The 16,198-nt window shown below is 33.1% G+C and overlaps 2 protein-coding genes across 7 annotated transcripts; both read left to right on the top strand.

The window, feature by feature from the left end:
- Positions 1-986: 986 nt before the first annotated feature.
- On the top strand, positions 987-1,340 carry LOC123896496 (calcium-binding protein PBP1-like). Its single transcript, XM_045946874.1, has one exon. It carries the CDS (start codon positions 987-989, stop codon positions 1,338-1,340), a length of 354 nt encoding a protein of 117 aa, XP_045802830.1.
- Positions 1,341-2,406: 1,066 nt separating this feature from the next.
- On the top strand, positions 2,407-15,124 carry LOC123895246 (probable ethanolamine kinase). 6 transcript variants are annotated; one of them, XM_045945498.1, is made up of 14 exons: positions 2,407-2,934; positions 3,321-3,550; positions 4,430-4,743; positions 5,081-5,298; positions 5,468-5,559; positions 6,068-6,174; positions 7,112-7,217; positions 8,280-8,402; positions 8,899-8,990; positions 12,490-12,574; positions 13,193-13,298; positions 13,377-13,443; positions 14,564-14,656; positions 14,781-15,124. In XM_045945498.1, the coding sequence occupies exons 4-14, from the start codon at positions 5,162-5,164 to the stop codon at positions 14,907-14,909; spliced, it is 1,137 nt and encodes a 378-aa protein (XP_045801454.1). In that variant the 5' UTR covers positions 2,407-2,934; positions 3,321-3,550; positions 4,430-4,743; positions 5,081-5,161; the 3' UTR covers positions 14,910-15,124. The 6 variants fall into 6 exon arrangements, with proteins under 6 accessions (XP_045801454.1, XP_045801457.1, XP_045801456.1 ...); XM_045945501.1 differs by having other exon boundaries at positions 3,355-3,550; positions 4,430-5,298; XM_045945500.1 differs by lacking the exons at positions 3,321-3,550; positions 4,430-4,743.
- Positions 15,125-16,198: the final 1,074 nt, after the last annotated feature.

The following is a 16,198-nucleotide window of genomic DNA, read 5'->3' as shown; positions in this document are numbered from 1 at the left end:
GTGACATGGGCAGAGGTCCTGAGTTATGGTTCGGTAACATTATGCCGTCTCAAAAGTATGTTAAAATATCAAATTATTATGCATCAACAACAATGTGTTCATATCAGTGCAGAGTTTTATTATGGAGAGGCAGTTTATTATGCAGATGCACAGGAAGCTAAGTTTCATTTCAACTAATAGGCACTGTTATGAGCTCATTGAAAAAGAAATGGGGTATTGGGTAGTATGTCTTGTAATGTAGTGGGTGAATTTTCATGTATCTTGTCATGAGTTATTCTTTGTTACAAATGTATGTTAGTAATTAAATTAATACTACTTTGTTCTAAAATATAATTAAAAATTAGTCCAACAAAATTAATGTATTTAGTCTAAGGTTTGGAACAAATGCATCAATTTTCTTTGTTGTTGATAGCAGCTCTACATCTCTTGTGATGGGTTTGCTGTTTTTAATGATTTATTTTTTCTTATATAAAAATATAAAACTTTTTTACCATGATAATGATAAATCAATATTCTTTGAAAATTCAATTTCTTTGTATTTGTTAAAGCATTATTGAGCGGTATAACATTACTCAAATGTTACACAGGTAAAATTTGACCCCTCCCTGTATATATATGGACCACATTTCGAGTAACAAACAAAAATGTGGACCACATTGTCTTTTTTTTTAAAAGGAAAACTACATTTCCAACAACCAAACTATTTTTCCACTCAATTTACAAAACTTTTTTTTTTAACATTCTCGTACTTTTTTGGTTTTTTTTATTAATACATAATATATTTACGATTCAAAAAAAAAATGTTATTATATTTTTGTATAGTATACTTTTTTTTTTTGACAACTTATATTTTTGTATGGTATATAAGAAGCACATAACACACCCTTCTAGCACAAGCTACCAATTATAACCCCTTTTCACATTGTTACTAGCAACTTTTACTTGAAGTTTCACTCATAAATTTTCACATAGAATTAGATTTTGGTATGGAATTTGAGGATTACTTTCCATCCATGATTGCACGTTTTGGAGCAGAAGGGTTTATAAGTGAACTTTGCAATGGGTTTCGTTTGCTTATGGATGTGAACAAAGGTCTTATAACATTTGAGAGCTTGAAGATGAATTGCTCCATACTTGGTTTGGAGGTTAGGGATGATGAGCTAGTTTGCATGCTAATGGAAGGTGATTTGGATGGAGATGGTGCTTTAAATCAAATGGAGTTTTGCATTCTCATGTTTAGGTTGAGTCCATGTTTAATGGATGGACCTAAAATGTGTAATACTATTACTACTGATCAAGGTGTGGATCCTATGTTAATGCGATGTAACTCTTCTATCTAACTCTCTTTTAGTTAAATATTTTGAGAGAGTATTAATTATTACTGTAGCACTTTTTTTTTTTTGTTTACAATAAGCTTGGGATTGAATCCAGGACCTATATCGTACTACCCAAATCCCTTACCACTAGACCAAACCTAATAGCTTTATTGTAGCACTCGTTATTATTATTTTTTTTGTGTAATTCAATGTTTCAAAAATAAATTGTCTTTGTAACCTTCTCTTTCTTTGTTTCAAATGTAACCATGTTTCTTTTCTACTATTTCTTTTTGTTTTTTTTTTTTGTTTTTAATAATTGAAATAAAGATAATGTATATATTAATAATTGAAATAAAGTATAAGTGGTACTCAACCTAGCAAAAACAGTTAAGTATAAGTAATACTAGCCTACCAAAACAACCGGAAAAAGGTCACCACCAAGAGGGAGATGCAAAGTGATTTGGGTGGTTTGGCAAACAAGAAATGATACAATTTTTTATCATAAAGCTCAAGATATTAATATAGCGGTTGAGAGAATTAAATTTATATTTCGAAAGTCGTTGTTGGCAAAGAAGCCTTCCCTTGTTTGTTTTACGAATGGAATGTAAATCCACTTTATTGTATATTTAGGTATTGGTTGGGTTAAACCTTTCGATACGCATAGCCTATTGATTGAGTAAAGGGAACGGCTATGTTTGTCCAACGTGTAAGAAAGTGTAGCCTAATATAATGGGCAACGGTTTTCAACAAACCGGTGAACAAAGTGTAAAAACCTGGCAACACGTGGAAAACCGTTACTTATGACCACTTCTGGCAACCATTTTTCACCTGTTGCCTAAAGTTTCGTTGCCTAAGGCCAAAAATGCTGTAGTGTAAGAAAGAGGAAGGTGTTTCTTTTGTTCTTTCGAGGTGATCGAAAAGAAACACTCAATCTATTCAAAATCATTCTATATTTACAAAATAATGTTTCAATTCATCCTATTTCACCCAATCTAGAATGTGACAGGGTTACGAAGGATGAACTTTTGACGGTTAAAAATTTTAAATTAGAAGAAGGATTTCAAGAAATGACAAATTTATTCAAGTTCCAGCTCGATACCGTCAAGAATTTCTGACTATTGCATGAGAACAAGTTCATCTTCGAAGTATTTTTCCCTTTCAATATTTTTCTATTGGAGCTTCCCTCATTCCTTTTATCGAACATAATGATGTGAATCGAGCTTTAATGAGTTCTAATATGCAACGTCAAGCAGTTCTTCTTTCTCGGTCCGAAAATTGCATTGTTGGAACGGATTGGATTGCCAAGTGGCCTTAGATTCAGGAGTTGCCGCTATAGCCAAATATGCAAAATCTCACATTCATTCACAAAACGCACACTTGATTATTCCTTCCATCGATTCTTCTTATTCCATATCAATTTCTTCTCCAATCTTCACAAATCCGCAACAAAAATTCTTCACCGTTTCCAGCGAAATTCCCAATATTCACAAACCAACTGAAATCAATTTGAACGAACCCTAATCGAACAATTTCTTCAAGCGAACACTTCTCTGCATTCAAACTCTTCAAGCGAAGTCTCACCTGGTTGCGTTATAATCATCGTCATCTGCCGCCAAAGGTAATGATAATCATCGCCGTCTCGCGTCCACTAGCTTCTCTATTTTTCTTTCATTTCTAATCGATCTTATTCTTTCTCCGATTGTTTTTCGATTCAGTTTTCGATTCAGTATTCACTGATTCTTATTTGTGTTTAGGATTCAGTTTTCAATTCAGTGTGTTCTGTATCACCAAATCATTATTGTCATGCCAATGTGGCTTATAGTTAGTACTTAGTATCAATGATTTTATTAGCTACTTTAAACATTGCTCATGCTTGAAGTTTTGCAATTTAGTTTGTGATGAATTTTGAATTAATATGCCCCAGTTTTTCTTGGATACCTTAATCTCCTTTCCTTCCAAAAATTTGGGACTCATTTATGCATAAAACATGAATTTCCTGTGAAGTTTATATACTGAAGCCTTTTCCTGGGTTGTTGAGGGCTGGTGGTTATTTACACTTAAATGATATTGATACGGCCGCTGAAGTTGTTCCGACTGAAACCATCCCATCAATTTCCAAAAAATTACTTACAACAACCACACTCCACATTCTTCTGGCTCTATTTGGACCTTTTAAGATGATATATTTTTCTTCAATTCAAGCCACCATCAAACATGCTTCTTTGTAGCCACAGGTATATGGCTCTGTTCTTTTAGTTGTAATATATTGTGTTGTGCTTTAATTTTAATATATTGTATTGTTGCCACATTATTTGATTAATTTATATGATTGAAGCACCATTGGTTGGTTAGTTTTATGTGTTCCTGTGATCTTTATCAATATAAAATGCACGGGTAATGCCCAATAAGGTTATAAAACAGATAGTGAAAAAAAATCACTCACAATTACAACTCTTATTGAATTAAATATTAAATATTCATTTAATAAGGCATTTTTTCTCCCCTGTTTAGAGATCTGCCTGGAAGGAAGGCATTACATCTTGAATAAAACAATAAGTAAAGTGTATCTATACAAATACATACATTAATACTTAAACTGCAATGAAACATGCAGCCCTCTAGTCATTATGTACTGCTACTGCTGGATATGATGGGAGCTTTCACCTTATATCTATAAAAATACATTTCTTTGTTAGTTTGTCAGAATTAGTCAATACAAAAAAATCACACTTGCATGACATGTTAATCTATTAACATTAATTTTTCCCTGCATAAATTCCTTATAATTCATATGAATAATAACTCCATTATCTATTGCCAAAAGATAAAAAGTAAAGAAATTACTAATGCTGAATCAATCAAATATTTGAATAGCATCTTTTCTTAGAAAACAACCCAAATGGAGTATATATTATACTATTACCTCTTTATTTGATAATTTTGTGCCTCATTTCCTTCTTGTCTCCAAAACCAAATTTCCAAACTCTTTAGGTTGCTTCTTTTGTGTTTTTTACTTCTACTGTTTGAATCTGAGAATCATCCTGAAACATAAATTGAAAATTTTAGTATTGTTATCTTCTGTTTAAACTCATGTTCTATCTTCTCTTATGTAGGGAAGAAGATGCTATGGATACACCAGGTTCCTACAATTTGTACACCGCTGCAACATCTCCGGCGAACTCTAGGATACATTAGTTAATTAAAATAAAAAAATTCCTGGCAACAAAATTTGGTGTGTGAAAGAAATACGTGGTGTGTGAAAGAAATACGTTGGCAACCAGTGGTATTTATAAATGGATATGAGCAAAGAAACTTGGGGAAAAAGTTTACAGCTATTTGAGTACTGTACATCTTTATTACTACATGACAAACAAAATTAATTGTTACAACAGAGGTGGCAGGCGGTGAAGCAGAGAACAGCAGCAAAGTAAGCCACAACAAATTGACACATCACATAAAACAAAGAATTCTACGTGGCCAATTCAAGTGCGAAGCTTAGAAATCTAACGATGAAACAGCCACGTTGATAAAAAAATTTATCGATCTACAGTGTCTTGAAGTGCACTTCGAGCTTTCCCTTTGTTCCCAACCGTGGCTTATTGATAAAGTTAAATTTGTCTCACAATGTGTACTATGTGGCTTGGTTATCAAAATATGGCTTGGTTCAACTTGATTTAGTTCAGTTATATTTTTTTTGGACAACAAATACCCTCATTTGGGACACATGACATTTTTTTAAGCAGGGGCATTTTTTATTTTACCAGGTTCAGCAGCATTCTTATATTGTATTGGATTGATTATCTTTCATTTTTGGTTCGATTCAAAAATCATCGATAGGATTAATAATGGGTGGAGAGGTTAAGATCTGGAATCCTGTTGAAATCGCAGAACAAGCTCGTAATGACTATGCCTCGCAGATTTTTCCCTCTCTTCTCACCATTGATCCCTCTCTCTCCCTTCCTCAAATGACACCTCTCGTCATGTTCGTAATTCTCAACCTTTTTTCTTTTCTTTATCTTTTATTTGTTCCTGTATCTTTTAATTATTCAATTCTTTTAGATTTTTAATTGCATTGTGTGAATTATTGAGTATTGAGGTTTTTTGCAATTCAATGTTTGTTTCCAGAAATTGATTTGTGCAATTGAATGCAGTAATTTGTGCAAGGACATGTTCAAGGCCTGGTCAAAATTTGATGATTCTTGCTTTAAAGTTGAGCAAATTTCTGGAGGCATAACAAATATGCGTGAGTATTTTCTCATCATCATTCTCATTTTATCCTTAAAACAAGGGAAGCAAAATTAGTGATGAAGGTTTATGATAATGGTTTACTTTCTATATCCATAAAAATGGCTAGCTTAATTACTTTTCATTCATCAATAGTATTTTGTAGGAAAATTCTAATATGGACCACATCTACAATTAGTCCATGCGGATATCGCTGTTTGAAAATATAAGTTCATGGTCATCATCATTTTTACGATTGAAAGAATAATGACTTAATTGATACCGGTTTGATTAAAACAACGGAAAATAAATATGTAACCCAGATTGAACTGACACCAATTATGTCATTATTTTAGCCGTAAAGGCGAAGAGAGTCGTGATTTTTTTACTTTTAAAGAGTATTGCTGACTGTTCTTAGAGTTTTCTAATAATTTTTTAGCACGGATCCACGACGGACCACTTATGAAGGTGGTCCACCGCAGAATTGGCCGTATTTTGTATTTGATAATTTTTTCAATATCTGTCAGTACTGAAGGTCACAGTTAAAAAAGGGGATTCTATTAATGAGATTATAACCATCAGATTGTATGGACCTAACACCGAGTACATCATTGATCGCCATCGAGAATTGCAGGTTAGACAATGTACTATATTGATATTGCTGTTTGGATTTTGTTTTGTTTCTTGTGGTTATATTTTTCTGGATGTTGTGTGTACTGTCTTCTGCTATTGGGGGGTTTTTCCGGATGCTAGTTGAATTTGATTTTGATCTGAATCGAATTATGCCTGTAGAAGCAATAGTGAGAAGTGTAGACTATATGGAGGATATTCTGATTCTGGTCAAACCAATAGTGAGAAGTGTACAATCTTCTGTTTATATTATTTGACAAAATTGATAACAGGACATTATAGTGTTTTTGATCCATCGACCTAACTCGACCTAGTGTAACAAGAATTTGGTTGTTGTTGATATGAATTAAATTAAAAAAGCCAACTTTATTAAGACAACAATTCCTTCCTTCCTTCCTTTATTTTTGCTGTTGTTATTACTACCCTTTCTCCTTTGTTTTTTAGTAGCAGAAATCGGTCTTATGAGATTTACAGTGCTCGTAAGTTAGAGGATACTGCATAATATAGACTTCATATGTTTTTAATTTTTCGGTACCAAAATTTTAAAATATATATATCAATTCCTTTAACATGTTCTGTAAATTTCATTATTCTGAATATGCTTGAGTTAGGTCAAATTAAAAATTATGATAATAATAACAACAATAACAAAGATTATGAATAGGTATAAACAACCCGAACTTTCAATAACATTAAACTTTTCATAAAGTTATATATCTTATGGATTTAGAGGTTCAAATATCTGTTTATGTGACTAAAATTACAAAACAGAAACCATTTTTGCATTTGTACTCCATACTATACATTAAAATTCCTGTATAGATATGCACATAGGATTTCTGTGGTGATCAGACAGTAGGATAGATTAATTGCATCGATTTATAAAGTAAATAGCTTACTTAATGTTTCTACATCATAATTGCTTGTGAAATGGTGTTTAGGCCATCAAATACATCACTGCTGCAGGATTTGGTGCTAAGTGGCTTGGAATATTTGGAAATGGGATAGTGCAATCTTTTATTAATGCGCATACTCTTACTCCATCAGGTACAAATTAAAAACCTCATAATTGGAACACAAAAAAAATGCCAAATTGAGAAATGTTATTAGATTTTGTTAGATTGCCCACTTTTTTCTGTATCTAATATTTCATTTTGTATTTATGAAAATTTCATTTTTTTACTGAATGTAGCATATGTAGGGATGATATTAGGGACTATAATCTTGTAGAGTTCAGTAAACTGCTTACTAGATATGTACCAAAACTTACCTTCTCAATCAATTTCAGTTTACATCAATCGGTGACTAGGTTTTAACCTTAGGAGGCCATAGTCCTGAAGTAAATTCCTTGATGAATTTGTATTTTATCGGGATTTCTTGGTTTTGAGCTTGTGTTCCCCAACCTTGAACTCTTTTCTCCTAACAATTTACTGTGATAAGGCTCTAAGCTGAAGTTATCGTTGTTACTAACTTAATACACATTATGACATTATGTTATTTAACCCAACTTTTTTAATTAAATCTCCACAATTATGATAGCTCTGTAGTATATGTTTATGCTAGAAATTTTTTAATTAAATTGGATTGGGGAGTAGTGATCTGTGAAGTGCGGGGATACATATGTTTGAAGAAGCAAGAGGGGAATCGAAGAAAATGGGAAAATACCCTCTGCTGATAGAATGCATAAAGGAAGAGTTAGTTAGAACCTGGAAGAGAGTGGGAAAGGAGGATATAACAAGGACACTGTCATGTGTCAAGGAGAAGGAAGGAAGACAATAATTGAGTAGGGTGGAATAGTTTTGGGGTGGGTTGTGATATTTTGTTCTTCTGCAGAATCCCCTTTATCTTGTTTCCTGTATTTCTGCATTTCCAGTTTTTACCGAGGGCCGCTTTTGCTTGTAACGAGCTTGTCCTCCCTATATTTTAATCCAATTCCCAGTTCACACACATACAATATTGCTTTTTAGAAATTTCTGAAATAAAATAAGTATCATTTGGAGTGAGCTTATCCTATGATTTTGGCTTTCATTCAATTATGCACTTTTAACGTTTTGACGACCTGTAAATACAACCTGATTAATGCATACAAATGCTTTTCCTCCCTGGCAGATATGCGAGACCCAAAACTGGTTGCTAAAATAGCCAAACAACTTCGAAGATTTCACCATGTGGAAATTCCAGGTTCTAAGGAACCTCAATTATGGAATGATATATGGAAGTTTTATGAGAAAGGTTTCTTTCTTCCTTCTTCCTTTTAACTAATGAGATCTTTGTTCACTTCTCTTTCTTTTGTTTTAGTTGCTTATGTAATTTTGCTTAAGGTGAATTGGATTTGTGTTTGATCGAGTTGTAGGATTTTGAATCTTCGGCTAAATTTTGAGCTTTCCATCTTAATTTTAGCACCTCCTCTGATTTCAAATATGTGTGAAATATCTTATGGTACTAGAATGATTTGGTTTGCTATGTGAAGAGTCTCTTGGGTTGTTGCCCTAATTGGCTTAGAATTCATCTATTTTTTGTCCTCATATTTTGATTAAAAGGTCCTTAAATTTATCATTCTTTCTCCTTAGTCCTATCTATGCAAAAAGTACTGGATCAAAATATTAAAATGGTTATCAATAATGACACATCGTGCAATTTTGTTTTGTTATGGGCTATTGTATATGTTTGTAAGGTTGGTATTATTAATATTAGAGCTGCTTCAATTTTTGTTTGTTTTTATTTACAGCTTCTGTCCTAAAATTTGATGATGGTGAAAAGCAAAAGACTTACGAGACAGTTTCATTCAAGGAACTTCATGAGGAAATTCATGATCTCCAGGTGCTTTTTCTTTTCATATTGTAAAACATGATCAAATAAATACCACCTCAAGTCGAATGCTAATCACTAAATGTGAAAACTTTTAGGTTTTAAGATTGGCTCTTCTTGCCATCTGTTGTCCTGTTAAAGGGATTGGGTGGCTCAACTGGTTTGAGGTGAAGGAGAAAATACTAACAACTAATAACTGACTTTGGCCGTTTAAAAAAAAATCTTTTGTCCTGTTAATTTTCTAATCAATTTTACTAAGGCCCTGTTTACTTTGTAAAATCATTTTCTATTTTCATTTTCTAAAATGTATTTTTCGATTTAACTTACTAAGAAGAAAATGTGATACTATTGATATGATCCATTGTGATGGAGAGAAGATGAAATATCAGTAAAAGATGATGCATTTTTGAAAACATTGAAAACAATATTTTGACATTTTCATTGTTTCCAGAAATTGCACACGATTGTTCACATCAAGAGTCTATAATATCTTCTTAGCAACTAAAATTACCACAACTTTTAAGAAATGAAAATAAAAAACGTTTTCACGAAGTAAACACGCCCTAATATTTTCAAACTACATTATGACTGGGGCCAAGACAGAAAGTGCCCTGATGAATGCAATTAATTGTCATGAATATCGAGGCCTAACTCATCCTTACAAAACCGGCTTGTAAGTTGAGGATTGCCTCCTCTTTATAAACTCTTCTCAAGAATCCCATCTATCCGATGTGGGACTAAATCCCACTGAGTGTTGGCCGCTAACACACCCCTCACGCTTCAGCGTGGCTCAATGGGCCTGAAGCGTGAACGATGTAGGAAGCCCAACGATAAACCCGATAGGCTCTGATACCTTGTCATGAATATCGAGGTCTAACTCATCCTTACAAAACCGGCTTGTAAATTGAGGATTGCCTCCTCTTTATAAAATCTTCTCAAGAATCCTATCTATCCGATGTGGGACTAAATCCCACCGAGTGTTGGCCGCTAACGTTAATAAGTTCTCCAAATTATACAAGTAATGTAGATGAGTCAGCTTTGTTCCTATCAGGGCAGTCAATTTTAACCAACCATTTATTCTAGAGATTGATGCATCGGGTAAGGGTATAGGAGCTGTTCTCATGCAAAATAAGCACCCCATAGCTTATATTAGCAAGGCACTTGGCCCAAAACAACAAGTTATGTCCATATATGAAAGATAATTACTTGCTATTGTCTATGCTATTCAAAAATGGAGCACATACCTAGCCTACAGACATTTCATTATCAAAACAGATCAGAAAAGTATCAAATTTATGCTTGAACAGAATTTAAACACGCCCTTCAACAAGTTTGGATGGCCAAACTTATGGGCTATGATTTTGAGATCCATTATAAAGAAGGGGTCAACAATAATGCTGCAGATGCATTATCTAGAAAGACGGGAGCAGAACTGTTACCTTTGTTATTGAATAATGCTCAAAAGGAATTTATTAGAGAAAATTAAAGAATCTTTTATTGGTATTTTGGATTTTGGAATACTACTACTGTGTGTAGTAAAAGTATTTGGATTTGGATGATCGGTATTTTAATTACGTAAGGGACCTATGCTACTTTCATGAGTATATGTATTTTGATGATTGATTGATAGTTTGATATTTATTATGGAATTTTTATTTTTATTGTCCGCGTCGCGTCACTTAAATAGCGCCCGCATTTCTCCGCATTACCGCGTCGCGTCAATTTTCCGCTTTGACAACATAGCCTCAACCCTCAAACCGCTACTGCCTACCCTCTTCCCAATGACCCTGTGAACACTTCATCTATCAAGGAACCTGAGGCTATCTTAGAGAGAAAGATGGTGAAGAGAGGCAATTCCTCTGTAACCAAGGTGTTAGTACAGTGGAAAGGGGAACCTCCTACTCAAGCTACCTGGGAATTCTATTATGATTTGCTCAAGAAATTTCCAAATTTTCACTTTGATACTTGAGGACAAGTGTGTGGTTAAGGGAAGGGTATTGTCACAGGAAATACCATAGTCAAAATAAACATTTACAGTTATAATTTGTTTTTACTTTTAAGTACTCTTTTGAGTCCTTCCTCATGTGAGGACAGGTGTGTTTACAATTTTGTTTTGAATTGACGAGTTGGCCAATTAGGGCACTCGTGTAACCAATTTTGCTATATTAGCTCTGCTGTGAGCAAAGAAAAAATATATTAGAAATCATTTCACAATTATTCTCCCTCTTATTCTAGAACCCTAATTTTGTTCTTAGCTATTCCTTGCACCGAAATTCATTCTTTCACTTGAATTTCCTGCTTGAAGTAGAGGATTATCTCGGATTTATTCCCTGAAGATCCAAATCGGTCTCTCCTCCCCTCTCCTTCATTAAAATCCCTCCCCTCCCCCGGCTTCAATTGAACCAAACAGACCCTTAGCGGCCGCTACAGCTGGGTTAGCGGCTATCCCACTATCCGCTATCCCAGGAAAATAACATACCTTTTGTCAAAAAATAAAAGAAAAATATTAATAATAATAATAATACTAATAGTAAAATAATTACTTGAACATTTTTAGTACTAAAATATTCATATTTATATAGTATAAACCATAAAAATAATTGAAAAATAATAATTATTTGGAATATATATATATATATATATATATATATATATATATATATATATATATATATATATATATATATATATATATATATGCTTTGGGTGAAACTGATTGAAATGTCCATTAAGCTCAGGAATTTACATAATCACACAAATGTTAAGTTGTATTCCTAGGCAATCAACAAATTGTGTCTCCTAACTTTTGGTCCAAGTCTATTCAGAAATTTTCTAATTGTGTGAATTGTATTATGATCAATCTACAATTGCCTTAATAACGGAGGCACTGAAAAACAAAGTAATCAATCAATTCGACTACAAAAAATTCAATTAATAAGATAAATCAGGAAATAGAGTTCAGATTGAGAATCCTTAATCCCTAACCTAATGTTTCGAGAGAATCAAGAACTAGTTGCATTGTGTTCACTCAACAATTGGCTTACAAAAAGGTTGGCTCGTTTGAATTCCTGCACCAAAAGCTTGTGAGTATTCAGCTGCCAATGCCCATTTATAGTTGTCAGTATGAGGCTGAGTTTGGGCACACAAGACAAAATTATGTTGTGTTTTTAAGCCGTGTGTGTACACAGGTTGCTAACTTGCCTTGCTAACTTTCCTTTTTTCTATGTAGTTACACAGAAGACTTCTGTGTCCACACTGGCTTCTTTCATCTTCCAATAAATGCAAAAAGTTGATTGTAATATCTCTTCAATCTTTGAATACAGATCACGAAATAACAAATAAATCTATCTCATTGAAAACGAAATGAATGGAAATTGATCTTCATAATGGTGGTTTATAAATAAGCTTTGGTAATTTTTGAAAAACGGATGAAATAGCGGCAGTGAATGATGCATTTTATATTTGTAAAAAATAGTCTCTCAACTAACATATATTTTTTATTTTGCAACAGGTGTTGTGTGACCGTCTCAAATCTCCTGTTCTTTTTTCTCACAATGACTTGCTTTCTGGAAACATAATGATTAATCATGAAGAAGGTATATACCTCAATTATGGAATGGTTATGCTTCCACTTTGTTGCTGTGTATCTCATCTGCATTTATTTTTTAATTCATTGTAGAAATTACTGTATCTTTGAGAGTTTTTATGTTACCTTTCCCTTTCTTCCTAAACTATGTCGATGTTATTGAAACTTCAAAATACATGACTCAATGAGCCAATCCATACTTTAAATTACTTGTTATTGATTTGGGAGCAAGTTTAAATGTAATGTTAGAACTTAGAAATTAATATGCATGTGTTCCTTCAATGTTTGTGATATTTTCTAGTACAAAATTTACCTTAATAAAGGTCATGAGCTTGGTCTAATGTCTCCTGTTTTCAATGTTTAGGAGTTAAATCAAAGCCGGAAAAGTTGATTATAATAGATAATCATGATCTAAAACTTACCGAGTTTGTTTGATAACAGGAATTTTTTATGTGAATATATTCTATTTGTTTATAACAAAGTCATAAGATGACAAACATGCCTCCGGAATAGCATTTGTAATCAGAAATTATGTAACACTCTCATGTCAAGAGAGAATGGCTACTTAACCTAGGTATTTATTAGTTCACGAGTTTTTAATCTTTGATTTGTTCTGACAAATGTCCAGATGCACTTTACTTAATTGATTATGAGTATGCGTCCTACAACTACAGAGGATTTGATATAGGGAACCACTTTGCAGAATATGCTGGTTTTGAATGTGACTACTCCTTGTAAGTTCTTTATGTTTGCTTTTCTCGATTTACTTGGTCATGATTAATTTCTTAGTTATTCAATATTGTATCATGCAGGTACCCAGATATGAATGAACAATATCATTTCTTCAGGCATTACTTACAGCCTGACAGACCTCATGAGGTAATAATCATAGTGTAGGGGATTAATATTTAAAATTGCATTTTATTTTTGTTTCTAGATTATCAGTCATCTTTGAAATTAGATAATACATAGTCTATCAATTATGGCCATGATCATCATCTTTTATATCAGGCATATTTATTTAGGTTTTTACTGTCTAGTATTGAAGTACCATTTCAGTGCTACTTTGCATTTCTAACGTATCTTTTTTTATTTTTGGGTGGGGGAGGTATGTTACATTGGCCGACACTTTCTCATACTTGCTACAAAAGTCTCTGATCTGTCAGTGATTAATCTCTTTATTGGCCATGAATGAAAAATGTCAAATTGATACTTAGGAAATTATTTGACCAGTGGTGGTGATTTCTTATATAAATTATTTGGTCACTCCTAAGCCGGGCTACAGTCCTTTAGTGACATAACACCGTCTTTATTCCCATCACTTTTTGAATCTTGACTCAGACTTGAGGGTTGGTATAAAATGCACCAGTAAAAAGTGTTTTGATCATCTACAAAATCATCAACTTCTTTTCTCACTTAAGACAGAAAACAAACTCTTTGCAGGTGTGGGAAACAGTGCCGGAGTGACATTGGGATTAGACTTTGTGGGCATGGTGGTGGCAACAGCTGTGGCTGTTGTACCAGGTTTTGAGTGGCGGTGGTACGACATCGTTTGGGTCGAGTTTAGGATATGGAGTGTTATTTGTAGTGAGAGTGAGAGTCAAAGTCTTCGGGTTTGGTGTTGGTGGGTTGAACATGGGTTTTAGGTTGATAACCACTCATTGTTGTTCAATAAGGGCTTCTTTGATTCTGAATTCCAGCGGCTATAATTTATGGTCCAGCATGAACCAATACCTCTATGAGTGCAGGCTAAAAGGACCCTGAACTTCCTGTTTGTAAATCCTATATAAAGGATACTCAGCTATTGTAAATAAATAAAGTTTAATCAATACAAATAGATTCTTACACTTGAAGAATGAGACAAGTGTAGGACTTGATTGTCCTGTTGCACCTGAGGAAGTTTATGTTATTGGTGTATATTAACTTAGCAATTTAGGTTGTTTTCTTTTCTGCCTGTATTTTATTTCATTAAGGTCTTTAATACCACTTTGCAATGCAGGTGCCTGAGAATGATCTTAAAACTTTGTATGTTGAGGCAAATATATATGCACTGGCATCGCACCTTTTCTGGTCTTTGTGGGGACTAATTCAGGTACTATATTTACTTCTTTTTTTTAAAAAAAAAAAAAAAACAATGTACTATATTTACTTGTTTTTATGCTTTGTTAATTAAATTAGATATCCCTGACTATTGATATTTCTTTGCATGATAACAGGCAAAGATGTCCCCAATAGATTTCGATTATCTTGATTACTTTTTCCTTCGATACAAGGAGTACAAAAGGAAGAAAGAAAAGCACATATCGATGGCGCTATCCTACCTTTCGGAATGCAGGAACGAATAGAGATAGATTCAACTTCATCGATCACTCATGGGTTGGTATGTGAAGTTTTTAGCACGAGGCCCTGATTCATGTAGTTTAATGTTTGTGTAAAATATCTTTTGTAGTCGGTCATTACAATGATGGCAAAGTTAGCCATTTAATTTGAGCTCAGGTAGCTCCATATTGTTGTAATCTTGAAATTTAGGCTTTCAAATGGATTTATCATTCTTTCTCCATGTATTATAATAATCTTTGCAAATTTTGATCTAGTTACTTCTGATCCAGCACATGCAACAACTAAAATACCCCTATGTTTTAGGTGTACTTCTAAACGGCATAATTTGTAGAGTTGATTTATTCAACAGGAACTTAAAAATTCATATCAATATATATGAGTTGACTTAAATGACGGGGCGAAAAATTATTTGGAAAATATTTGTGGATCAAAACTTGCTTAAATTTTTTTATACGGATTAAAAATGAAATTTGTAATATTTATAGGGACCAAAAATTTATTTAACCTTAAAAATTAATATGAAAATATGGCATGGTATTGAATTTTGTATAGAAATACCAGTAACAAACTAAACTTTGAGATACCAGAGTTTATTGAATTTAAAAACGTTTATAAAAATTACTTACCACAATTGGTTAGAGAAATAAATATGGAACAAAAGATAATCATAGCATAAATATACATATAAACTTTTGTCATATTTTTTCTTTTTTGAATTTAGAAATATGAATTTGATCATTTTATAGTGTGAAAAAAATCCATGTTTTTTTTATTACAAAAAAATCATTTGACCTTGCATTATATTTTTTTAGTTCTTTTTTATCCCTTCATAATAGAGAAGAGAAAATCTAAAAATAAAATTAATAAGGTTGAATCACAGACATATGTGACTTTTTTGGGTATCCCACTACAAGAATTTCCTGTATTACTGGCCAAATTTACCGGCGGCCTTGAGTCCACGGAAACATTTCCGGTGGCTTTTTGTCATTGCGGCGGAAAAATCTTCCGGAAAGCAACCAGAATTTTATTTTATTTTAACAAAATAAATTTGCGGCGTTTTTTTTGGATTTTGGTTTCAATGCTGACGCAAAAAAATGGCGGGAAAATAAATTTAAAACTAAGGATACATGGTGTTTGTGTTGTGCTTTCAACCCTTCACCAAAGGCTCACCATCGGAGGGAGGATGGATTAGTGGAGAATATTGAAGCTGGTCAAAGCTTCTTCATGTGTGAAATAAACTACATAACCAAATAGACTTTTGACAAGAACTTGGCAAACATTGCACCCTTGTGGA

This window comes from Trifolium pratense, linkage group LG7 (genome assembly GCF_020283565.1).
Source record: "Trifolium pratense cultivar HEN17-A07 linkage group LG7, ARS_RC_1.1, whole genome shotgun sequence".
NCBI lineage: Eukaryota > Viridiplantae > Streptophyta > Magnoliopsida > Fabales > Fabaceae > Trifolium > Trifolium pratense.
This window is presented reverse-complemented; position numbering and strand designations above follow the sequence as displayed.

Excerpts from the sequence above, each read along its gene's own strand:
- LOC123896496 (XM_045946874.1), top strand. The coding sequence starts at position 987 with ATGGAATTTGAGGATTACTTTCCATCCATGATTGCACGTTTTGGAGCA.
- LOC123895246 (XM_045945500.1), top strand. The coding sequence starts at position 5,162 with ATGGGTGGAGAGGTTAAGATCTGGAATCCTGTTGAAATCGCAGAACAA. Across the intron at positions 13,444-14,563 it reads AGCCTGACAGACCTCATGAG|GTGCCTGAGAATGATCTTAA; the intron begins GTAATAATCATA and ends TTTGCAATGCAG. Across the intron at positions 14,657-14,780 it reads CTTTGTGGGGACTAATTCAG|GCAAAGATGTCCCCAATAGA; the intron begins GTACTATATTTA and ends GCATGATAACAG.